The sequence below is a fragment of the Anoplophora glabripennis genome, unplaced genomic scaffold (assembly GCF_000390285.2).
Source record: "Anoplophora glabripennis isolate ALB-LARVAE unplaced genomic scaffold, Agla_2.0 scaffold718, whole genome shotgun sequence".
Classification (NCBI taxonomy): domain Eukaryota; kingdom Metazoa; phylum Arthropoda; class Insecta; order Coleoptera; family Cerambycidae; genus Anoplophora; species Anoplophora glabripennis.
Window position 1 is genome coordinate 32,802 of NW_019416823.1, and position 27,279 is coordinate 60,080.

Here is a 27,279-nt window from a genome sequence, read left to right on the forward strand (position 1 = left end):
TAAAAAATATCGAAAAATTTCTGTTAAGAGCCATACATTATTTAAAAAATAATTATTTCTGACTAAACTACGCAGAATTCGAAAAATAAGTACAGACATTTTTTCTTCAAAAAAGTCTAATTCATTAAAAAATAATATTATTTGCTTGATAATTCAAAGGAATAAAAAAAATCGAAAGCTATCCTTATTTATAACCGATTTTGATGAAACTTATGGTAGTTAAAGACCCTGATGGTATAATTATTACCTACAATTTTCATTCCGTTATCTTAATCAGAAAGTTATTTTAAAAAATATCCAAATGATAAGACCTCTTTGAAGGGCCATATCTCCGTAACGGTGCTCCGGAGAACCAATGATTATAGAAACTTTTTTTACTATTTTTGGCTCTACTTTCACCCCCTTAAATTTTGTACCAACTTTTCCAAACACCCTGTATGTTACACATTTATTAGATACCTATGCTCCAACAATTATGTTTTTATTTATACTGTGGGGTAGTGTATCTAAAAGAAATAAAACCATTTGAACCTTTATAAACGCTTTTATTAAATACACTTAAAATTTAGATTTCATTGTTCAAAATTTTGTTCAAAGCGGAAATTTTAAAGGAAATAAGGCATCAGGTTATAAGTATGTTTTATACATGCGTTTCAATTTTGTCATGAATTTTAAATTAACGTCAATCCCGTCTAATCATACGCTTTCGCACATGTCGAAATTTTTTCTTGGATTTTAAATCTCCCCCCAATTAAAATGGAACGTTGGTCGATCACGTTAACTAAATGTTACGATTTATGCTGACTTAGGGATTTTAAAGGAATTAATTACATGTTTGCATTTATTTTGTCACATACTTGTATTGTAAATTTTATTATTTAATTTTAAATTTACCATTAATCCTCACCCTGCCGATATCTACTACGCAAACGTTTAAATTTTAATGTTACATATATATTATTTTAGCTCATCTGAAATTTTGAATTTACCGCCAATAAGACCCAACAAATTCTTTCGCTGCATACGTTTAAATTTTATTATTTAATTTTAAATTTATTGCTAAGTCTCACTATGCCAATCTCTACTGCGCAAGCTTTTAAATTTTACTTATAATATACCTTCGGTCCCTCTCGGTCAATCACTTCTGTTCATACGTGGAAATTTATATCCGTCCTTTTAATTATTTCAATTTCTCGCCGATTTGATTGCCGCGCCCTGATTAGCCATTTGAATCGCCCGCCAATTTGAATGCCGCGCTCTGATTGATCGAACAAGCGGAGGGGTGTGGCCTAAAAGTGGAGTGGCGAGGGTGGTCTGAAGTGCCTCCTTACCTACAGGCATGTATGTTACTACAGAAAAAACTTCATTTTACTGTTTTTTTAATTTTCAGTTGATTCATAAAAAATTTAAAAATATAGTTTTTTTGTCATATTTTATCGCAATATCTGAAAAGGTAAAAACACCCCATTGTTCACTTATGAAAAAAAAAAAAACAGTATTTTGATCCTTTGTTGTAAAATGTAGTATTATTTATTTCAGCAAAAAATCCATTTTACTTGTTTGAATAATCTCAATTTTCATATACCGGGCAATTCTTGTTTATAACTAACCGTAATTCAAAAACAGCTTTTTTTAATATGAAATTTAAAAATGACAATTTTAAATTTTGTAGTTTTTTTTTCAGTTGTAACATTTATTTTCTTTGATTCCATTCCATTTTCTGTCACTTATAAGTAATATTATTTGTAGGAATACTTGTCCATTTCTTCTAACATTCACAAAAGTTTCTGTAACTGTCAACACACCAGAATATAGCTCGGAATTTGCTGTTACTAATTTAGAAAGTAATTCTTTAAATTTTCACAGCAATGAGGTAAAAAAATTTATTATTGAATTTATGGCCGACTCAAATGATGTTAATAAGGAAATACAGGTGAGGATAATTTGAAATTAATATGAACGGAAGGGAAAAGGGTGAATGGTTATGTGAGACTACACTAAATTTATATGTAATAATAAAACCTGTTTTACAATAACTAATTTTTTACCCAATAAATTGATCAAGATATTGGTCAAGGTTATTAGTGCCTACATGTAATACAAAAGTTGTGATAAATTCCCTAGCTTTAATAAATTGGTCATGAAATAGGACGCAATAATCCAATCATACACTTTCACACTATACACAGGATTTGCGAAGTAAATTGAAGTTGAAAAGTTGGAAATGTAATAAATTTCTATGGTTTGTCAGAATATTTATATTGCTCAATTTTTTTTATTATAAAAATGTGTCTGCTTACCCGTATAAATAAAGATATATGTGAAATCTAAATTAAAATTAAAAGGAACTTAAGACCTTAAGAAGTTTGAGGATTTTAAGGACATATTGTTAGAGCTATACAGGGTGTTTCAGTTCGAGTTAATTGAACTTTAACCACAAATAGAACTCAGTAAATAATTCAGAATTGCCTTATAAAAGAAGGGTCTAATTCTCGCCGGTTTCACTGTACAGGGCCGTATTGGTCGGTTTTTAAAATCATATTATTTATGAAATATTTGCAATGTTTATTAGACCAGGAAATATAGAGTATGCATGCATAATTCTTGGGTCAGGCTGATTTTTTGTGAGCAGATAGTAAAAACAGTGTAGAATATTATGTACCGTATCCGCACGCTGAAAAAGGCGGCCCACATTGTTTAAAACATGCCGTTTTAGTGGAAGTTCACTTTTTCGACTGTAACATTTTTTCTGACGGTCCTACAGAGAAATGGTAAAATACTTTTTTGTTCGTCTTTAAACGATATTGAAAATGTATTTTGATAGTTTTCTTTCTTTTAAATTGTTTTTTAATTTACTTTACTTATTATTGTTCTGTTTTTCTATTTTGTTAGGTATGTGTAAAGTGTGTTTGTCAAATTTTGTTAGTGAAATTTACATTAGCAGACAGTAAAATTTTCTAGGCGCTTATTTTAAAAATATGTACGGTTCTAACATAGTAATTATGTCCAATTCAAAATTAAAAACAAAAAATGGTGGAGTCGCCGCTCGATGTGCACTGTGACATAAAATCTCAAATATTTCTTAAACTGTTAATTTTAGTTGAACCAAGAGGGAGGGTATTATCGTTATTCTTCAGGGAACTTATTTTTGATACAGGAAGATTGCGATCGTTTCACTTATAACATCAACAACAAGTTATACGCATGCGTTATCGATCACCAAAGCAGCAGGTAATAGTTTAGAAACTATAAATAAAAATAACTTTTTAATTTTCACTTTTGAGGCCCGGTAACTTGTTAACGAAGGTCCATATGAAGAACTGATATTATTTTGACCTCATCTATCTGTACTCGACTTTTTTTATAAAGTACCGGGGCACCCTGTTTATAAAGCCAAAAAATTAGACGACTGTCCAAGTTAAAAAACAAATTTCTTTCTTAGGGGACGGAGCCAAGGATAAAAAAGTTACACTCTTTCAAATTTTCAAGCTTTCGAACTATATTTTGTTTCTTCATCAGGAAAAAACTACAATAGGATACAACTTAAAATTTTCTTAAAAATTATTCAATTAAAAATTAGGTACTTACTGTTCGAGAATTACATACGAAGTTAGCAAACATAATAGGTCCACCTACCGCGTACATAGGTCATTATTCCGATCCAAATAAATAAAAACATCACAGGTAACAGTTTAAAAAAGGAATTTGTACAAATATAAAAATTCTTAACTACGGAAGACTTTTTGTTTGATTTCGGCTCTAATCTAATCTCTAACTAGGTGGATTTCACAGGGTCTAACGACACTAAGAGTGTACGATAAATTCAATAAACATAGAAATAAGACAAAACGTCTGAATCTGGTTCGGGCTGAGGCAGTACAGTATTGGGGGTCATGAAGGCTTGCAAAAATGTAATAAAATTACCAGGGTCGTATTTAAAAAAATTAAGTTAGTGATGGTCCTAAAGAGACGAAACGTTACATATAAAAATTGATTATGCTATTCGATCGAGGGCAAAAAGTTGCTATGAGAAAGTGTTTTCTTTTTTCAATATCACCTCAAAACAAGGCTGAAATGAAACAAAAACGGATTACCAAAATTGCGGTTTTTTTTTCAAATATTTCGAAAACTAATCATGTTGGCCTTGATTTTTTAGAGGCATATTGGTCTCCTGATTATGCAATTTTGCCCCCATTTAAGCTACTTCGTATCTCTTACCGTTTCCGAGAGCCCTGTAGTGAGGAGCGAATTTGTAATGGGGCAAATTCTACAATTTTTTTTATACGCAATTTTTTCTACTTTCTGAACAGAAATTATGAAAATTTATCATATTTTACATAAAAAAGTTACTCTTAGATTTTAATAGCATGAGCCGTTTTCTAGTAAAACCCATTTCAATGCTCAAAATTTCCTGCTGAAAATAAATGTATCAATATGTGCCATGAGAAAATTACTATTTTTCTGTAACGGGAAAAAAGTTTGACATTTTATCTCTGTTGACAGGTAACAAAATGTCACTTTTTATGAAATTGCTGTTTTCCCCGGGAAAAAAGTGAGTACTTTTTTCCCGGATATATACAATATACATAAGTTACATTTCCTTTACACCAAAAGTACAATTATTAAATGTACATTGCATAAATGACATGTTTCTTAAACTATTCGGTATAACAGTCGAACTTTCTTGTGTATTTTTTTTTGACATGGACACAACAGCCGTTGATGTACCTGGTCGAAAATCGGATGTTATTTCAGCACTGCCACACGTTCTAAACACTTTATTAGTAGTCCAATGAAATGTTACATATTTTTGGGCTTAGCGTGCAAAAATCAGAGCGCGCAATTTTATTTTTTAGATGTCAAGAGGGGATTAGTGTAAAGTTAAATCCATGTTTGTGGGGTCGCAACCCTTGTGCATCGACCGCCATCTTGTAAAAAGGGCTGCTATTGGTTTTTATATTACTACTTACTATATCGGGCAAACTATTCGCCGCACAGAAAATTTGTAAATGCATTTTTTATTGCAAATTAAATTCTCTACAAATCTGGTTCCGTAACTTTTAGTCGTAGAACCAAAAATAACAAAGTTATTAAGGAAAGTAGATAAAAATTTGGGAACAAATTTTCTTTTGGTCGTTATAACTTTTTTCTGGTCATTTTACAAAAAAATTACATCAGCATTTTGATAGAGGGGTTTTCAATGAATAATTTTCATTACAAACTTTTTTCAAATTTGATTTGTTTATTAGGGTTTTACAGCGATGCGAATCTTACACTATTCTCCAGTACTAGTAAGTATACATTAATATGAATGATTAGGCATAGTTTTCTCTCATCGTTCCATTATTTTTAAAAGAAACAATTTAATGATTGATATTGCAATGTTGTTAATTAGTTATTGACTCTTTTTCCCACCTCCTACGAGGTAGAGTTTGGTGGCGCGTTTTTTTACGTCGTATCCCTAGGCAGAATCCACGGACATTTTCTAGCTGACATAATAATTAGTGTAATAAAAAATATCGAAATATATTTCCCAATCTACTGTGTTCTCAGTCTCTTTGATGGGCCAGGCTGCGACTCAGGATCTGGTTGAGTTTCCGATATTGAATTGTTGAGGAAGGATGGAGAATGAAGTGACGTCATTATTGGCAGTTCATCTTCAAAATCCTTCTCCTCGATCAATTTTGGTATCTCCATTATGTTGCTGCATGTCTCCCCAGAACAATTCAGGCACACTGTAGAACATTTGAGGCCTGCCTTCCGACATCCACACATTGCTCCACAGTTTCCTTTGCATCGGCAGAATATCAATTTTAGAAGCTCAGGGGGTGCTAGAGGTTTTGAACTTTGAACAGGCATCAATATTTGTCCATACTTTTTCCAGACCCAGTCTTGAGGGTCGTTGTAATTCCCGAGCCACGACTGGACCTGATGATAGACTTGAAGGCTGTGCAAGCGGGCTGTGTCTTGTGTTGGAGGAAATGAAGACAAATTAAATGTATTCTTTGTCATTGACTTGGCGAATTGTTTATATCTAAGACTGTCAAGAGAATCATCATCTTTATTGCCACCATATAAAGAGATGAAAAAACGTTCGCCAACGGCAGTGAGCAAAGTAGGGTCGACTCTCTCATTAAAGAATAACTCCGTTCCACTAGCTAACTCAGGATGTGTCTCAAGGGTTGTGAGAAATTTCATTTTACCGATGTTGTAAGCTACTGAAGTCATGTCGCATCCTAAGAAGGCATGCAGAAATAACAGATTATCCACAATGACGTCTCCGTACATAAAACTTGACGGACAATATAATTGCTCGGCTGTACGTCCTTTTGATGGTTTAAAAAAAAAATACATTTGAATGTGTTCTTCCAAATACCATGAGCAAGACAAGAATGTCGATATCTTCGGCGACAATAGTAACTGAGTCGAACGATTGGGATGCAGCAAGAGCGGAGCGAACGATGAGCGTATCTGCATCTGATTCTGCTTGATCGACAATGAAACCCACCTCTTGTCCACAAAATTCAAAATAGTATCCACAAAACTCAAAATACTTTTCACAATTACACAACTGGAAGAAAACTTTGAAGGACGCCTCCTATACCTAATCATTCATATTAATGTATACTTAATATATATGGAGAATAGTGTAAGTACGCTGTATCGCTGTAAAACCCTAATAAATAAATAAAATTTGAAAAAAGTTTGCAATGGAAATTATTCAATTATTCCTTAAAAACCCCTCTATCAAAATGCTCTGATGTATTTTTTTTTGTAAAATGACCAGAAAAAAAGTTATAACGACCAAAAGAAAATTCGTTCTCAAATTTGTATCTATTTTCGTTAATAACTTTATTAATTTTGGTTCTACGACTAAAAGTTATGGAACTAAATTTGGAAAGAATTTAATTTGCAACAAAAAATGTATTTACAAATTTTTTGTGCAACGAATAGTTTGCCCGATATAGTAAGTAGTAGTATAAAAACCATTCGCAGCCCTTTTTACAAGATGGCGGCCGATGCACAAGGGTTGCGGCCCCACAAACATGGATTTAACTTTACACTAACCCCTTCTTGACATCAAAAAAATAAAATTGCTTGCTCTGACATTTGCAACCCCAAATGTAACTTTTCAATGGACTATAGCTATTTCTGTCCTGTGTGCTACCGAATCATCAATATATCCTTCAGCGACCGTTGACAACTTCCAACCGCCATGTTTCTTTAGTGTCATCAAGTCTCCCCCAGATTCAACTAAAAATGTAGCAGACGATCTCCGAAATGAATGACCTGTATATGAGTTAGAATTGTCAAGTTGAAGAAAATTAGCTACTGTTTCAGATACCTTATAAAACTGATTTTTACCCACAACTTGATTGATACATTTCCCATTGCGATATGCATAAAACAGGCGACAATCTTTTGCTGCTGCTGGACGAATATTCTTCAGTAACTACAAATCTCCTGTTTACATCATTGTTTGTTTGCTTAAGTTTCACAATTAATAGCGTTCCCGAATCTTCAATATCATCTAATCTTACCTGGCTGATTTCACAAATTCGTCAAGCTCCTGCAATCCCAAATACAACAACAACCTTGGCCATTAAATAAACTTCATCAGGAGCATTATTTAAAAAATCATTAATTTGTATAATCGTAAAAATCGCAGATTTCTTGGGCGTATAACCTTTCCCATTTTGTTTCAGAAATGTAATTAGTTTGAAATATTTTGAAATGTCTATATTATTATTGGATTTTAACATACTTTTAATCATTGAATAATTTGACCACACTGTTGATGACTTTTGTTGTTGTGCCAGTTCCACAAAAAAAGCCAATAACACCGTCTCCGAAAAAGAACTGCATATCTTTTTCATCTTCCATTCCATAAATCTTGAATACGCGGTTTCGTAAATTTTTCGCGATTTAGCTGGCAATAATTTTTGTGACGCTACTTTCGCTGCTTCTACTAACTCCGGTGGAGTCAGAGAAAACTCGGAATGCATCACCAAACACAAAAAAAAAAGTTGTCTGAAATGTACATGCGACATATGATTTCCTAGGTATTTTCGCCCGCTGAACACGAATCCGGAGTCAGAATTGCTCCATCACCCTTCAATTTTCAGCAAAACCCTGAAAAATTAAAATTTTCCTTTTTCTGAAGATTCTTCAGTGTTTTGCTGAAAATTGAAGGGTGATGGAGCAATTCTGACTCCGCATTCGTGTTCAGCGGGCGAAAATACATCGGAAATCATATGTCGCATATATAGTTCAGACAACTTTTTTTGTGTGTGGTGGTGTAATAGTACAAAAGGAAAATTAAATAAAAATAGTAATTTTTTCATGACATAATTTGATATATTTATTTTGCACATACGTTTTGACAAAAAATAGACTCTAACCATTTCAGCTTTCTTGATTCGCTTTCAGGCTTTTTCATAATATACCAAAAACATGAAAATTAAAATAGAAAAATACACTGTACCGTAACTAAACATTGAAATAATTTTCTAAGGTTATACAGTAAGACCACACCCTCTCGTAAACCGATAATGTCGAAAACTAAAATTCAAATGTAACAAAATAAAAGAGTGATGACGTATCGGCCATTCCCGTTTCGTCGAAGGTTCGTTCGTTCGTTTACCATCCTACCATATCATACCAGGTTGTTAATAATAAAAAAATTCCAAATTTTTACTGACGATAAATGGAACTATTGTCTTTAATACTGTGAAGGTCATTTGTCTCAAAAGCTCTTGTTTTTTGTATTTTTAAGCAAAACAGAACGGAGGGCTATCTCCGTAAATGTTGCATTCTTTAAAAAAAAAGAAAAAAAAGTGATAGGTAGTGAATAACTGTAAACAACAATCTGATAGAATTTGTTAAAATAATACAGTTGTTATAAATGCGATACTCTTAAAAACAGTATCGGAATGGTCAATGACATCCACGATCCGATGCAGGGTATACAGTATAGCCTTTATAACTGTATTATTTTAACACATTTTTTCAGATTATTGTTTACAATTATTTACTACTTGAGTCAGTTTTTTCTTTTCTTAAAAAATGCAATATTTACGGAGATAGCACTCCCTTCTGTTTTACTTAAAAATAAAAAAAGAAGAGCTTTTGAGACAAATGACCTTCACAGTACTAAAGACAATAGTTTGACTTATCGTCAGTAAAAATTTGGATTTTTTTTATCAATTAACAAAAAAATTACGACGAGTTAAAGTGAGAGGTATCAATTTTGTAGGCAGAAAATCATGATTTTTTAACATTTTCATGAATAACTAAAAAATGGGATAACGAAACTAACTGAAATTTTAGCACACAATAGAGTAAGGTCAAAATTTCAAATTTTTTTACCTATGCGTTTTCTAAACATCTGTTTCCAAACTTCTATTCTATTCATTTATTTCGATCGTAGGTCAATGTCAAAGATTCACAAATTAACCACTGCATAAAAAAATATAACAATTGTTGGTAAAAACCTGAAACGATTTAAAAAATATATTTCATATCAGATTAGTATTGTTATATTTTATTATATTCGTTTTTTTAAACTGCAAAAATGATTTTAAATCATAAATTCAGCTGTCATAATGGCCGCGCACCAAAGGCGTGCGTATCATCAACATACAATAAAGTGAATAATGATTTATGTCGTGTATCATTGGGAAACACGTAAATTGTTATACGCATCGTTGCCATCGGTTGCACAATCTGGATATTCATCGCATAATCAGGTATGTTTCTACCCTTGTTTCAGCGAAACTTATTCGCGGCGGTGATGAAATATCTTAATCTGAAGAGAACGACCGTTCGACTTCTACTGATGTAATATTTGCACAATTAATAATCTACTTCCAAGCTGGTTCGACATGGTAATTTCCACTCAGGATTGTATTTATTCCAGAAGGAATGAAATGTTTTATTATTTACTATATCAAATATGCAATCAGTTGAAGATTAAATCAAACATAAATTGAGTCTCCGGGCTTTCGCCAGTTTTTTAATACCTGTGTTGTGCACTATTTAATACTTATTACTTTATGTTTAATAATATTTATTTTAAACTTTTTTATACATATACAAGTGTGTATATACTGAATTACATTATTGTTTATATATTTTTTTAGTAAACGAAATTATTGTTTGTTATTTAACTTTCCCTATAACCACACACTTTTGAAATAACACATGTTGAGTGCCGCTTTGTTGGACAAATTTACTATACTCCGCGGTCGAAATTATAGAGAGTGACTCATCGCTAGCTTTTGGACTAGTAAGGGGGATGAAGCGTGCCGGGGACGAAAATCCATTGGCGTGTCTGTGTAAAAGGCAACAAAATATAGAAAATATTGAAAAAAGATAATAAAACATAACATCTAATATATTTTTACGGTTTGCTATAACCGGCACTTTGATCCATTTTAATTATTACAGCATTTTAAAACGTCCCAGTTGTATTTTTTTAATTTATAAATTTATTATAGCCATGGAATTAGACCCCTCGTCTACGCCTATGCTATGACGTTTCTCAGGACGGATAAATCAAGTCCGTTTACACCCCACTAAAAAAGCATTTCCCTATTCCCTAACAAGTGCAAAAGACAGAGATAGAATATAGATCGACGTTCAATATAACTCAGTCTATAGACCATTATAGATTCTATCGATGTGTGTAGCGAGCGGCACAAAGATAAATAATATTGAACCGTATAAAAATCATTTTATATTTTATACGCATTATGGTAATAGTGTTTTCATATTATGTCTGAGTCACTCTCTATAATTTCGACCGCGGAGTATAGGTACTGATACAGCTGTGATGCTGCCCTTAGTACATAACTTATTACTCCTTGCTTTTTTTAAATAATTTAAAAAAAAAATAAAAAATCAAACATTTAAACGAAGGGAGCAGCTTAAATAGATATTTGTAGAACTCATTATGTTCCTTTACTTTTATAAAATTCTTTTCTATTCCAATATACAGACTGTTTACTATAAGAGGGCCACTCCTATGAATCTCGCTTAATATACGACGCGCGTCAAAAATCTATATGTTTTTGGTTTGAGGTCTTTATACTCGTAAAAACAAATTTGAGATCCATGGCCAACTTTGTGAGTAATCATAAAGAAACCGGAAAAGTACCGAAAGTTTAGGGTCGTCCAACTTTTTTATTTTAAGAGACAGAAAACTTGTTTTAATAAAATATCATGGCAAAATTGATATCTTTCACCTAGTGTAAACAGATTTTTAAAACATCCTTTGTAATTTGCTGCGCCCTCAACGCGAGCAAAAAAAATTGCCATCGAAGCAGGCTGTGGCTACAAAAAATTGCTTGTCCTCCCCTCTTCTCCTCTTTCATGCGATACACTACATGTTGCCTGTATCTTTTATATCTATTACATTTTTTATCATTTTGGTATAACAAATGTAAACATTTTCGTTTTAACGTAGAAATTGTTGTAGACACATGTCAACTACAAAAAAATTAATAAATATAATGTACTTGTTTTAAGCAAAATACACACATTATTATAATATTGGTTTTTTACTTTAGAGAAAACTGACAAAGTAGTTTACGCTAAATATAGCACTATGAAAACAAAAGTGTTATCCCAGTTATGTCATTATTTAACAAATTGTTTATTGTTAGTTTATATATAACTGTTAGTTTGGAAATTGTTACAGTTAACTGTGATTGGAAAAATGAAAATTTTGAATAATAATAATAATAATATTTTCACATATTGAGAAGTAATATGTTTGTATTGTACTATCAATGCAATTTCAATTCTATTCAAGCACTTGTGAAAATGTAGAAAATCCTCGCTAATAAAATCAGCTGTTATTAATAAAATAGATAATGTTAACATAATTTTAAATTATGTAAATAGGATAAATTAGCAAAACAGTGAGAGATTGAAGTGAACTACAATTTAGAAAAGGATAGTGCAAGAATATTACGAAAAAATGGTTTCAAATGTTATAATAAGGTGAAAAAAGTGCACCTCTTGAGCTTGAGGGAGGAAGATAAACCGAGGAGATTAGGATTCTGTAGGTGGTGACAAGAAAGAAAGAGGAAACATTTTTTTATATGCAGAAGAATTCTCGGTCAGATGTGCCTCATTTTTGTAACAATGGATTTTTAATAAGAACTTTTACTTCAAATGGACTAAAGGCAATTTACATTGGCACGGAGAAACTGCATTTCAACAGAGGTTTTCAGTAAACGTTTGGGTTAGAATTCTTGATACCAAAATCATAGGACCTTACTTCTATGATGATAAACTGAACTCATAAAATTCTTTGTAGTTGGCCTGTTTAAAACAATTTCTATACATTAATCTACATCTTTGATACCAAAATTATAAAAATGTAATAGATATAAAAGATAAGGACAAGGAAAAGAAAATAATTTTTTCTATCCGCAGCCTGCTTCGATGACAATTTTTTTCTGTCCGTGTAGAGGGCGCAGCAAACTACATACGATACTTGATTTGTTTACATCAGGTGAAAGATATCAATTTCGCCATGAAATTTTATTAAAATAAGTTTCCTCTATCTAAATCTAAATAAAAAAGTTAGACGACCCTAAACTTTCGATACTTTTCCGGTTTTTTTATGGTTTCTTATAAAGTTGGCCATGAATCTCAAATTTATTTTTACAAGCATCAACGCCTCAAAAAATGCAACAAAAAACATAATTATAAAGATTTTTGACGTGCATCATGTATTAAGCTAGATACATAGGAATGGCCCAACTGGCGTTGCTATGGTAACAACAAAAAAAAAAGTTCAAACAAAACTTGTGAAGGGCTTAACAGTGTATTTAAAAAGTGTATTTTCAACTTAGGTTATATAGGCGAAATTTCGAAAAACCGACAATTCTCTGTAACACTATAGCAGTTGCGCCCCCTAGCGGTGAAGTTACAAACTTGAAAATATTTTAAATCAATTTCTTTTGACCGTATTTGTTAATAGATTTTTTACGCTATAATCGTAGCACGTCTAGTTTCCTATATACAGCCGCTCGATACCGTTAATGGGTCACCCTATATATATATATATATATATATATATGTATATATATTAGTCAGTATAGTATAAATGTTTTGCTGTTTTACGATTACGAAGATATTGGCGACTAAACCGACAGCTAGGCCAGGCAGCTCGCGTGGCTGACTGACGGCGCCAATGACTAGCGGACCGATTGTGGCAGCTCTAATCATAAATCAGTTTTATTTACAATTACTAACGAATTTACGTAAAATTGATAAAAAATAATTACATATTAGTATTCAGGGGAACACGTACTATTACCCCAAAAAAACTGACCCTCACTTGAAGTTACACCCTATATAAACATATGTCCTAAATTCTTTTGTTTTCAAAATACAAAGTATTAAGGGGGCGATTTAGTATGTATATTTTTACCTTCAGCTTCAGATGAGGACACAAATCATCGAAGAAACTAACATAATTGAATATTATTATATATCAATGTATTCGCAATGGTTCCCGCTAGTGAGTGAGATAAATTTCAATGCTCATGAGAACAGAAGGATAATTTAAATAAATGCCAAAGTACCTCAATTTTAACCATACTGTTAGTCTGTCAATATATTCAATATAATGCATTTACGACGGAACTAGGTCAGGCACAATAACCAAACTACTTCACTCACTAGAACGGACACCTAGGATCATTTGTATCTAATTTTCAGATTAATATTTAAGTATTAATAATTCTATAATTTGTGTTCTCAAGTAAAATGACAACATTTTACACACAACTCCATTTTTATTTTGTATCTAAACCAGAATTGTAGCGATTCTAAGATATTCTGAGTATAATTAGTTTGTATACTCTGTCACAGGTGTCGCTACCCTTGAAAATGAAAGTGAAAACACAGAGTTGGTTTATTATAAAATGCGTTCTAAAATAAAGCATAATGGGCTAATATTATCTTTGATATATAAATATGGGTAATTTTTTAAAAGTACCTAAGTAATAAGATTTTGTAAAGCTTAAAGTAGTACGAAAATATAACGCATAAAAAACCAATAATATGTACTAATTTTTCTTTATTAAGAATAAAGATTAAATTTTACGTGCAGGGTGTCCCACATAAAATCGTTATTTATGTTCCACTTCCTTGGTAGCTTCAAAATAAATTTACAGCTTAAAAATTAGCCTGGCTCAGGTAGATTTCTTCTTCAATCTACAAATCTACAAATCTTCAAGCTACTTACCGATAAGAAGGAAACCACTGGATATTTAATGAAAAAAGTTACGACCAAAAAAATTATACATTCTTGAATATAAATATAACTAACACGATTTTAATTTCATATTGTCTTGACAATCAACTTTTGCTTATTTTTAGTCACTTACTATCGAAATAAATGAAATAGACCTCTGAGTTTGGAAACCGATATTAAGAAAACGTAGGGGCAAAAAATTTGAAATTTGGACCATATATAGCCTCACTATTACTCTATTGTGTGCTAAAATTTCAGTTGGTTTCGTTATCCCATTTGTTAGTTATTAATGAAAATGTTGAAAAAATCACGGTTTTCTGCATATAAAATTATTGGTACCTCTCACTTTAACTCGTCGTAATTTTTTTGTTAACTGATAAAAAAAATCCAATTTTTACTAACGATAAGTCGAACTATTGTCTTTAATACTGTAAAGGTCATTTGTCTCAAAAGGTCTTCTTTTTTATTTTTAAGTAAAACAGAAGGGAGTGCTATCTCCGTAAATATGGCGTTCTTTAAAAAAAGAAAAAACTGACATAGGTAGCAAATAACTGTAAATAACAATTTGAAAAAATATGTTAAAATAATACAGTTATAAATTTGATATTCTTAAAAACAGTATCGGAATGGTCAATTACGTTCACGGTCCGATGCAGAGTATACAGTATAGCCTTTATAACTGTATTATTTTAACAAATTTTTTCAGATTGTTGTTTACGGAGATAGCATACCCCCTTCTGTTTTGCTTAAAAATAAAAAAAGAGCTTTCGAGACAAATGACCTTCACAGTACTAAAGACGATAGTGCGACTTATAGTCAGTAAAAATTTGAATTTTTTTTTAAATTTTTTTTCCCGTTATTTTATCATCTTCTAGGTTGAAAAAAATCTCGATTCTGAAAATTTCAAATCGACATTTTAATTCCTAAATGTCACTCATAATTATTTTAATTTTCAAAGTAGTGTAGGTAGGTACCTATGTTTTCAAGCGACTTCTAAAAAATAAATATCAACGAACACAATTTTTTTCATTGAATTTGATCAACAAAATAATAGAAATTAATCACGAGACACTTAATAAATGTCTCGAGGCAAAATTTACTACCGCACTGTGAGTATCAAATATTTATAATTTTTTATTTTTGAAAATTAAAATAATTATGAGTGACCTTTAGAAATTAAAATATCGATTTCAAATTTTCAGAATCGAGATTTTTTTCAACGTAGAAAATGATAAAATAACGGGAAAAAAATTAAACAAAAAAAAATTCAATTTTTGACGATTTTGGAAATTTTTAAAAATCTTGAGCGACCTTTAAAAAAATTTCTTTGAGCTGATTTTTTGAGGGGGCTCTTAAAACATGATAAACTAACATATTTTCACAAGAGACACAAAAAAAATCGGTTTTTTTTGGACCGCCCTACTATACATATTATTCTCCAAACGTAATTAGTAGCAAGTTTCTATATATTTTAGTAATTAGGCAGTGTTTTTTAAATTAATACGACTCACCAAAGTAAAAAAATAATTCAAGTTAAGTATATAATTTTTACTGAAAATAGCAGGTAGTTTACGTATTGGATTGTTAACGTGAAAATATAAACATTAGACTGTTGACTATTCCCGTTATACGTTATTTAAGCTTTTGAAGAAAAAACTACATGGAATTTTAAAAATTATATCTGCTTTTATAATAAAGGAATGGTAATTCTAAGATTGTTTAAGCTTATTAACTAAAAATTATTGCCTACTTAATAAAAAAATTATTATTGTCCTCGATAATCTATTAATGATTAATAAAATCTTTACTCTCTTTCCTTATATATGTATTTCATCTATTATTTTTTATAATAACGTTCAAGTAAATATGTGAATAAATAATGTAACTATTTATTTATAAGTACTTCCAAAATTCATGAAGAAATTTAAGAAATCATAACATATGTGAAGAACTTTATGAATAAATTTGTGAAGTGAATACGTGAAGAAATTTACAATGTAAAACACCTATATCTAAGTAAAGGTAAAAAAACCACTGCCATATGTACATTTATGTCAACTAATAGTGGAAATACTGGGAGGCACTGCCACTAAGAACCTTAGAATTTTGACACCACTAAGGATTTTCAAAAGTATATATATATCTTATTTGACAAGCATTCCAATTTCCATTTACATTCATCCTGAAACAACCTGTGTATAGCTACTCTATTTGAAAAAAAAGTTTACTCTTTATGATACAGGGTACTATCAAATTTATTTAAAAAATATTTTGAAAATAAATAAATAAATAAAATATAACATTCCATTGTTTATATTTTTAAAAATGTTTATTAAATATATTATTTAAAATGGTCAGATTTACAAGAAAAACTTAAGAGAATATTTTTATTATAGATCGAACTTTATATTTTTGTTTTAAAGGCATCCATTACCTTCCTTTTCTACAAGTCTAATAAAACTAAAGAAAATAAATACATTTAAAACATAAACAGCTAGGCACCAATTTTTATTACTTTTATTAGTAGTTGGTTTCTAAAGCTTGATAAAAATACAAGCCATCCTGTAAATTTCTGGAAATGTTTATTGTAGAATAATTGTATTCAAATGAAATTAAAAATAAATTAGAAAGTTCTTTGTTTACCATTGCTATTAAACTATTAGGTACTTTATGTACCTGGCCTTGTGGAATTGTGATCACGTCTTTTCAATTTATCGGGTTAAAAACTGCTAAATGCAAAACAGGTGTAACAGGATTACAATTATTTAATTATAACTCTATTTGTATCTAATTTATAAGTGCTTTGTTTAAAAAAGGTATTGAGGTTAAAACTATTAATATTCCTCTGAAACTAATAGCCACTTGTTTTCATTTGTAATAAAATATACAGGATGTTTGGTAAGTTGATGCATTTCTTGCAGGATGTTATAGTACAAGTGATTTGTGATATATTTCCTTAATATACCATATTCCGAAAACGCTTAGTTTTCAATCTACAGTGTTAAAGTTTTAATAAAAAAATGCAAATTTTGAGATGAATTTTTCTCAACAAAATGTCTGAATCTGATTTGGACTGAGACAGCAAGTATTGGCGGTCGTGAAGGCTTGAAAAAAATGTAATAAAATTTCCAGGGCCGTATTTAAAAAAAATAAGATGGTCCTGGAAAGACGAAAGGTTACATATAAAAATAGATTAGGTATGCCATTCGACAGAGGACAAAAAGTTGCCATGAGAAATTCACCAGAAATTTTTCAATATCACCTCGAACAAGGCTGAAGTAAAACAAAAACGGATTTCCAAAATTTCGTCTTTTTTTCAAATATTTAGAAAACTAATCATGTTAGCCTTGATTTTTTAGAGGCATAATGTTGGTCCCCAGATTACGCAACTTTGACCCCAATTAAGCTAGTTCGTATCTCCCGTCTCCTACCATTATCCCTGTAGTGAGAAGCAAATTTGTAACAGCCTGTATACCTTGAGCGAGGAAATAAACATTTCCGAACGCTTTTCAAGAAATTTCACCGAAAGACCAAAAGGTGTGTGCGGGATTCTTAACCACTGCATGCTTTACAACAAACACATAGTGTTCTTATTATATTTACCCTTAGCACTATTGACTGCATTCCCAAATACATCACTGTTTTTCTGTATATGTGTATATTTATATTTTAGATAGGTTCCATTAATGTACTACTAGGAAATCCATCAGAATGTTGCTTAGATTTAAAATATGCTTCTATAGTTGATACAAATGGCAACTATCCTGAATTATTGCATTTTAAATATACTAGTAATGAATTAGACTCTGGCAATATTCGACCACTTTCAACAGCAACTATTGTTCCAAGAAATTCGAAACTGAATGTCAGTTTCATTCACTATCAACCTGCTCTTCTAGAAGAATGGTATGAAGTCAAAGTAAATATTTCCAATGATGAACACTTTAGCATAAAAAATATGAAGATTGAGGTTGATTTAGAAGAGGATGCAACAAATGGCAAGTTATGCATATTATATTACAATTACCATAAAATTCTATATATTCAATACCTATTTGAAGAGTCCTAACAGTCAGTGTTAGTTTACCTAATACGTTAATTCACATTATATCAAAGAGATCTGTCTTACCAAACATATTTTTTTTTCTATTATAGTTTTATGTAGTATTTGTAATCCAAAATGAAATCTAAAAATGATATGTCTACATCTTAAATAAAGCAATCTTTCAGAGAAACATCCTATATTCCGACGTTCACCTTTGACTAAGTTTCATCACATAAAATTCATCAAGCACCATCCATTCTCGTTACAAATATTGATAGATAGTTTATATGTATATAAATTAAACTTAAAGAAAAAGATGACATTTTTAAAACGACTGTGCCAAAGGTTTTATGTATATTATAATTGTAATGAGAAGGGAAGCTGCCTGATGAAACAATCGCAAGTAAAACTAAATTGAGTTTTTTAGGCAACATCACAAAATCTAATTAAATCTGAAGAGCATATTGGTGACCTTTGTTAGTTCACTATTCATGACAATGATTTTTTATAGGCAAATGAAAAAAATGAACAACTGAAGCTTCTATTAAGGGAATAAAAAACAAATAATTTCCAATCAAACAAGAAATTGAAATTGAAAATAATTTCTATTACAGTTTTAACCAGACCAATTTAATATGACAAAAGTTCCGAAATACCTATGACAAAATTAATTTATATATTCAGAAAAAGCAAAACATTTCAAGAGTATTTGAGGTTATTTCATTGTCCTTACAACTTATTTAACAAAAATATTAATCGCACCAAATCAATAGGTATTTCAATATGCCCATTTGTAACTTGATATATGCAAGCATAAATGAACTGTTATGCAACAATAGTGCCAATTTTTTTGTTCAAAGTCTGACAGTATTCAAAATTATTAAGAAATTTTAAAATAAAATTCAAACATTGAACGTCCTGTATCTTTAAACCAGCATAATGCATATTTGGCACTGATTTTGGCTACCAGCATCTTCTACTTTAGGATTTCCCAACCTTTCGCAAATACCTTGTATAGGTAATGTACAATATAACGTAAAGTATGATCGACTTTCGGGCCTTGGAGATAAGTTTTATATGAATTGCCTGGTATATACAGAGTGATTCATAAAACAATGGGAAAATCGAAAGCTGAAGATACTACACGTAAAATGGTGACCATTGGCGTAAACATGCCTTATTCTAAAGTTGATAGTTTCGGAAATACAGGGTGTTGAAAGTTAAAATTTTAAATCGTTTTTTGCGATTATTTTGAAAATATGTAGGTTAGGAACTTGAAAATTTGTGAAACTATATTTTTTAAGCGAAGAATAAGATGCGTGTTGTAAATTCAGCGTTGCTCATAGAGGGCGCCACTTACGACCAATTTTACAGAAAATTTAGTTAATAACTTTTTACCCTGTATGTCTAACATGAAATTTGGTTCAAAACCTGAAAGAGCAATAATTTTTCCATTAATTATGTACTCTTGTTTCATTTCGGTATCTCGATGCGTTTTCGAGAAAAATAGATTTAACGAACACTATGTTTTGATAATACGAGAAAGTAATAGCGAAACAAACTAAGTGTTTCTTCATGTTATTACAACAATTAACAATAAAACAAATGAAATACCTACGTAATAATGATTTAAAGTAATTGTTCGAAAAATCCACTGTTGACACTGATACACTTTACACAACGTTTTCTGAGAGATCTTCGAGTATGAAACAACATATTGGGATTGCGTCTGACTTCGTTGGCAGCGATTTGTATTCTTTGCCACAAGTCTTTATACGAACCAATAGAATCTTTGTAAACTATATCTTTCATTCGAGGCCAAATAGAAAAATCAAGAGGATGAAGTCTGGTCTTCTGGGTGGCTAAGCAAATATGCTTCCATGGCCTGAAGTTCTACTTTATTTAAGAAGAGACATGTGGTTCATGCACGACGGAACTCCACCGTATTTTTCTCGGCCAGTGCGTGCATATTTAGATGCAATTTTTCCAAATCGCTGGATTGGCCAGGTAAGCATTTTTGCTTATTCACCCAGAAATCCGGACTTCAATCCTCGTGATTTTTCTTTTTGGTCTTGAATGAAAGATATAGTTTACAAAGAATCTATTGGTTCGTGTGAAGAGTTGTGCCAAAGAATACGAATCGCTGCCAGCGAAGTCAGACGCAATCCAAATATGTTGTTTCAAACCTGAAGGTATCTGAGAAAACGTTGTGTAAAGTGTATCAGTATCAACGGTGGATTCTTCGAACAATTATTACTTTAAATCATTGTTACGTATTTCATTTGTTTTATCATTAATTGTTGTAATAACATGAAGAAACACTTAGTTTGTTTCGCTTTTAATTTCTCGTATCATCAAAACATAAAACATAGTGTTCGTTAAATCGATTTTTCTCGAAAACGGATCGAGATACCGAAATGAAACAAGAGTACATAATTAATGGAAAAATTATTGCTCTTTCAGGTTTTGAATCAAGTTTCATCAGGCCCGGTCTGGCCAGGTCGGGCAGTCGGCAAAACCCGACTTATTTTGAAAGATAGGCCCCAAACGACGAGTGAGGCGCCAAAACTATAAGAAAATTATTTGTAAATTCTTGAGATATAGCCACCGTAAATTGCAAAGAAAAAAGAAGAACGTAAAAATGAAAATTTAATCGTTTGTAGAAATGAGATTTTCCCAGGTCAAAAAAATAACACAAATTTTAATATTTTGCCCCATATCCCTATAAACAGTGTAGGTAAAGAAAGAGAGAAATAAATATATATTCCAAATCGTAAGCTCTTTAAACTAATAACTGCTTTATCTATAAACCGTGGGCTTGGGGGAAAAACGAGAGAAATTAATATCTCCCAAACTGTAAGTCTTTTAACCTTAAAATAACCCTTTACTTTATAGCCGTATAAGTTATGTGCCCAGAAGAAAAAATGAGAATATAAATAATAACCAAGAGCTTTAAAATTTTTTAAAACCCTCGGACTATGTTCAAACTATTATTGATTGCCTGTATCCTGCGTCGATAGGTTTAAGTTTATTACCTATATTAATATAATTTTAAAACCAATAATAGCTTGGACGTAGCATATAGAGCTGTAGCGTAAATAAAATCTGTGAAAATGACATGAGTACTGCAGTGGTAAGTATACTTATATTCCTACAGATAGCGGCATAGCGCTTGAAATGAGCTTTAATTTGACCTGCAAATAGATATTTGTAGATTGTACTGGAGCCTGAGAAATGACGATTGAAAGTCACCAGTAGGTATAGCGACGGTTTAGACTGGGAAAATTTCGGGGACCGTGGGAAAGTCGGTGTCCTTTGTCGGCGTCCTTTGGTCCTTTGTCGGCGTCCTTTGGTCCTTTGTCGGCGTCCTTTGTCGGCATAGATCAAAGGTTGGCGTCGCATATGTGTTAATTGGATTTATACAGGTGTGTCCTTGTTGAATATACGGGGGATTAGCGGTAAATTATAATTTAAGATCATCAAAAAAAAAATAATAAAATATATTGATAAAACATATGTGCAGAATATACTTTTAATTTAATACCTTATTGTTTTAAAATATCTAATTGTAAGTCAGCAAAATTATAATTTGATAGCTAGAAGAGATTATGAGAGTTATCGCATCATTCGGTATTGCATCATTTGATGTAAGTCACGTGTTCGATCAATGCAGCATTCAAATTGGCGGTAGATTGAATTGGCCGAGCCGAGCGCGACATTCAAATTAGAGAACATTCAAACTTGACGACGCGGTTTATCGCTGGGAAAGCAACATTAACGGACAGGTACAAATTGTAAGATGAGTGATTGACTCAGAGGGTTCGGAGGGTAGTTTAAATTTAAATAACACGATTTAAAGGTTTGCGTTGCGTAGTCAGAATCGGCAGGGTGCGCGCTGGTGGGAAATTTAAAATTAAATGTAATATTTAATCTCGTGCGCAGAAACAAATGGCCGGACATTATTGCTGGTAAATTCAAAATTAAAGGTAAAATTGAAACGCATATGTAGAAACAAGTAACTGGGCCTTATTGGTACTAAATTTAAAATTAAATATTATGACTCAAGGATTGCATAGAAAGGATTGACTGTGAAATTCAAAATTAAACACGAACAATAATAAAACTCTAAATTTCAACGCATGCATGCTGGTGTTCAACTTTGTGGAATTTACAGAAAATTCAATATTAAAGATCATCAAAATGTATTATGTATGTGCAGAACAACTTGTAACTGATAGCTTAATACATTTAAAATCTATATGTAGCAAAAATTGTATTTTGATACCAATAAGAGAGCAGGAGAAGTTAATGAACTATAAACAGCAATCATTATATCATTCTATTTGGGGCACATGTTCGACCTATGCTTCATTTGAATTGGTGAGATCTTCAACATTAAAATTATAATTCAATGCATGTGCGGTACAATCTTGTCACCTGCTACGTTATTTCCTATCAAATCACAGTATCGGCATACATCGTAATATGTTAAGTCAAAAAGTATAATGTGACATTTTATTTCATTTAAATTTTTGTCGGCATAAATTTTAATTAGATATCTTATAACTGATAGTTTTAATTCACTAACAGAATCATTTATCACACTTCTTAAAAAGAAATAACTTCAGAACATTGTTTGATATCGAAAGTATATACAGGGTCTTTAGTTTAAAGTGTGGAGATCTTAAGTTGGTCATTGACCTGGTCTAAACCGATTTGCAGTAATGTTTCAAAAGAAGCTGTTGGGAAAAAAATTATCATTACTTCGTGGTTGAGAACGCAGTTTAAAACAAGGAGTTTTATGTATAACACTTGATTAACTTATATATTATTTTAAACAAGTGTGTACCAAGGTCAGTTTAGCTTTTTAGAGTAAAACCAACTAAGCAGCAATTTTGATGACTTACGTAAAAGAGATTAAAACAGAAGACCTTGGAACTGCAGTAGAAATTACAGCAAACCTTCTTAAACCTTTGACGTAATGCATGAAATTATTAAGTTTTGTAAGCTCAGAATACTGTGAGAATGTTGTTTTTATGGAAGGGGGTTACACGGATATCTTCATAAGATTAATTTTTTGTATAGACACCGAGCTAACAAAATTTTGAATAGTGAAGATACAGAGATGAATGGACAAGAAAACAGTATATAAAATTTATACATAAGGCTTCGTCCGCCAAAGCGGGCCCAAGTGGTCGAGCGGTGACGTAGGCAGTAGCCGCGATTTTCATCTCAATTTTTAATAGTATTTAACGCGTATCAGCGTGCTAGGTCAAAACGCGGCCGAGCGCGTATCAGTAGATGGCGCTATAAGTGGAGCGCGGAATTAGTAATTAAATATGCGGGCATATTTAATTATGCAGACTACGGCTAAAAATATTTACTGGAATTAAAAGTTTCACTTTAGGAATGCGTGTGTGTTAAAATAGAACAGAAAGGGTCAATCCTTCTTCGTCTTAAATGTTCATATATATTTCTTAAGTTCATATTAAAGCCCAATGACAAATTCTTTTATTTTTTAAATTGTATTGAAATAGAAATTATTTCGCTTAGGTGTGGTAAGAAAACCAAGTTAGTCTGTTTTTCAGACAGCTGTCTCAGCAAAATAAGCAAGTAGCCTGTTTCAATGTCACGATTATCAACTGCAGTCACTGCACTATATGCTGGCTTTCTTCGCGAATATAGCCGTGATTCTAATTAATAATCAATTTTCTAATTAGAATTATTATTATCGTAAAATCAACGAGTCTGCTCTGCTTGTTTTTTATTAAAAGTTTCTTGGACTATTGTAGTGAGTGGTGCTTTGTCTGTGTGTCCTTTTGGATAAAGAAAGGTAAGTGTATATTCATATTTTCAACATAAAAACGTAGCTTTGTTGTAGTTATAATCTTAAACAGCAATTAGATGGAATTATTTTTCATAGTAAAAAATTCTATAATTAATTTAAAAAACTATAATTTAGCTGGTAAAACCGCTTATTAAATACAGCAAACTCACTTAAACGTTTATTATTTAACGAAAAAAAAAAAATATATTTAAAGCCACCATTATACAGGGTGTTATTTTAGGAGTTGAGAAAAAACAATAGCTACAGGGTTACAAATTATTTAACAACGACAAGATGGCGGCTAAAAATCTAAAGAATTATTTTTTATATTATTATTTTTATAGACCGCGGAAAGACAGAGAGAGAGAGAGGGAGAGAGCGCGCGCGAGAGAGAGAGAGATAGAGCAGCGTTGGAAAGGTATGAATGTTAGCCATAGAACGACAGAGTCATGGAGAAACAAGACAAAAACCCATTACTTCAACAGGAAAAAACAGACCAAAAAAAAGTAAATGGCATTAGCAGTAAATTAAAATATAGTGGTATATTAAAGACAACACTCACTCAAACGTTTATTATTTAACGAAGAAAAATTCTATTTAAAACCAGCATTATACAGGGTGTTATTTTAGCAGTTGAGAAAACAATAGCTACAGGGTCTCTATAAAAAGTTACAAATTATTTAACAACGACAAGATGGCGGCTAAAAATCTAAAGAATTAATATTTATATTATTATTTTTATAAACAGTGGAAAGACAGAGAGAGAGCAGCGTTGGAGAGGCATGAAGTTCAAAACAAGACAACAGAACTACAGAGACATGGAGAAACAAGGCATACGAAGGGTCAGTTGCTAGATTTTTCTGCATTGTAGGGCGTGTCGTTTGTACCCATTCAATACACAGTTAAATATGATGATGGCTTGATACAGGTACCCGTGGTCGTGTAGGGGTCAATCTTAAACGATTACCTAAGGATAATCATTGGATTTTTCCTTGCCAACAAAAAAAAAAGGTTTCAACCACACGCGAAAAGCTTAAAATCCGTTCGCGAGCGCGAAAGGCCTTCGGGCTATCGAAACGATAAAAAAATGGCTGTCTTGTGGTTAGGGCAAATTCAAAAATATAATTGTTTGGCGTCATACCCTTAATGCGATTCAAACATCTCGACGGCATTGTTTCAAACTAAACACATCCGTTGTGGTGATAAGCGACTTGTAGGGCATAATTGAACGTTATAGGGTCTTTCCTTACAATTAAAAATTACTATTGACTCTTTACATTAAAAATATAGTACAGTTTTAGTAAAGTTTAGTTTGATGTAATTTTTACATAAAAAATAATTTTTTCTGATTTTTTATTATAATTTTTCGTGAAGTACAGCTTGATTTAATTTTCAAATAAAATAATTTTTCTGCTTTTCTATATTTAATTTTCATAAATTAATTTTTAGTAATTTGCGGATTGAAACAATTTAAAGAAAATACAAAAAAAAACACTTACCAGTTTGGCTAAGGGAAAGCGACAAAAGAGCCCAGAGGGTGGCTGCAGAGGCAGGTAATGGGGTGGGGGTGGTTCTTTGATAGCCATAGGGGGCCTCACAATAATTAGTTGGAAGCCCCAGCAACCGAATTCCACAGAATATGTTCGCACGTATGCGCACAAACGAAAGCGTTATCTATACATACCCCTTGAAGGCGACAACCCTTATCTTATTAGGACTGGTATTACAGACGCCAAGGGTTGTACTCTCCGGCAAGAAAGCAGTACCTGTCAGGCTAATGTGTGGAAGAAAGTCGACCACGAGTATCCGACATGTCTCAACTAGTAACTTATTACGCGTATAAGGTGTCGTGTCGTCATGTTTTACGTCACGTTATCACGTTTTACGTCATGCTGTTATCACATTTGAAATAAGTATCAGTTTAAAAAGGTGTTGAAACATCTTCAATAAAGGTGAGGTTTAATTTTAAAATATGGCGTGTCGTATATCAAATTAAACGTCTTGATTAATGCAATAAAATAGTGGGTCTCATCGATTTTTTCTTTTGTTCGCGATCGGTAATATGCTTGCCCAGTAGATAGAAAGCGCTCACTATCTTTTCGTTTTACTCACCTTCGAAATTTATATTTTTCTCGTATACTTTTGAAGCTTTTTTAATCCATGAATCATGCCTTATCTTTAATCAAACACATCGTAATCACGTGACCTCTTTTCATGCATCACTTACCGGCACTAGTTACATGAAAGGTAATAACTATGAGCCCCTAAGGTCTTCTAGTCAGCTTATCTTTAATCTTTGAACTATTAACAAATCGAGGTATCAAAATTTTTCATCATTAGAGATACCGTGAAGAAACTTCGTCGTTTCAGTCTACAAGGCGAGCCTTGGAATTTAAAATAAAAAACCGTCCGACCGGCGCAGAACCTGTAGGATGAATTAAAGAGGCCATCCAGCAGGCCATAACTAAAGGCGTCGAAGGTCTTAACCCCGAAGACCAGGTGTCTTTCTTGTTTTGTTCCAATGACTTTGCCACAGGCAATGGTTGGGTCCGTTTCAAGCTCGCTAAAGAAGTTACCTACGATGACGTGTGGGATGTCAGCTCCGCTCGCCGTATACCAGTCCAACTTCTCGGCACTAAACACCGAGATGTTCTGTCTGGGCGTGACCTCTGTGCGGATGCCTGTCGGGTAAGGACGCGGCAAGAATTACAACACCTTCGATGAGGAGTGTACCAAGCGGCGTGGTATTGTCGCTATAACAATAAAGACAATTTGTGTTTGCCGTGGGCACTAGTAGTGGCGATCGGTTACGTGAACAAAGACAAGGACCAAACCAAGGTGCGCCGCGATATCGGGAAGCTACAAACCCTGAGGGCCAACGAATTATTACAGGCGGCTAGTGTTACCATTCCCAAAGAAGGTTGCGGTATCCCCGAATTGCAACAGTTCCAACAATATCTAAAAGACTATTGTATCGTCGTATATCAGTACGGTACCAAAGGCCACGATGTTATATTCAAGGGCGTAGCAAAAGACCTAAAATTAAATTTGATTTATCACAAGGACCATTATAATGTCATTACTTCGCTGACGGCCGCCTTCTGCTGTGAATATTATTGCGAGAGGTGCTAG

The 27,279-nt window shown here is 32.2% G+C and overlaps 1 protein-coding gene across 1 annotated transcript; it reads left to right on the forward strand.

The window, feature by feature from the left end:
- Positions 1–1,724: 1,724 nt before the first annotated feature.
- LOC108910853 lies at positions 1,725–27,279 on the forward strand. The gene is made up of 3 exons (XM_018715598.2): positions 1,725–1,933; positions 17,949–18,273; positions 26,945–27,279. The coding sequence occupies exons 1-3, from the start codon at positions 1,898–1,900 to the stop codon at positions 27,277–27,279; spliced, it is 696 nt and encodes a 231-aa protein (XP_018571114.1). The 5' UTR covers positions 1,725–1,897.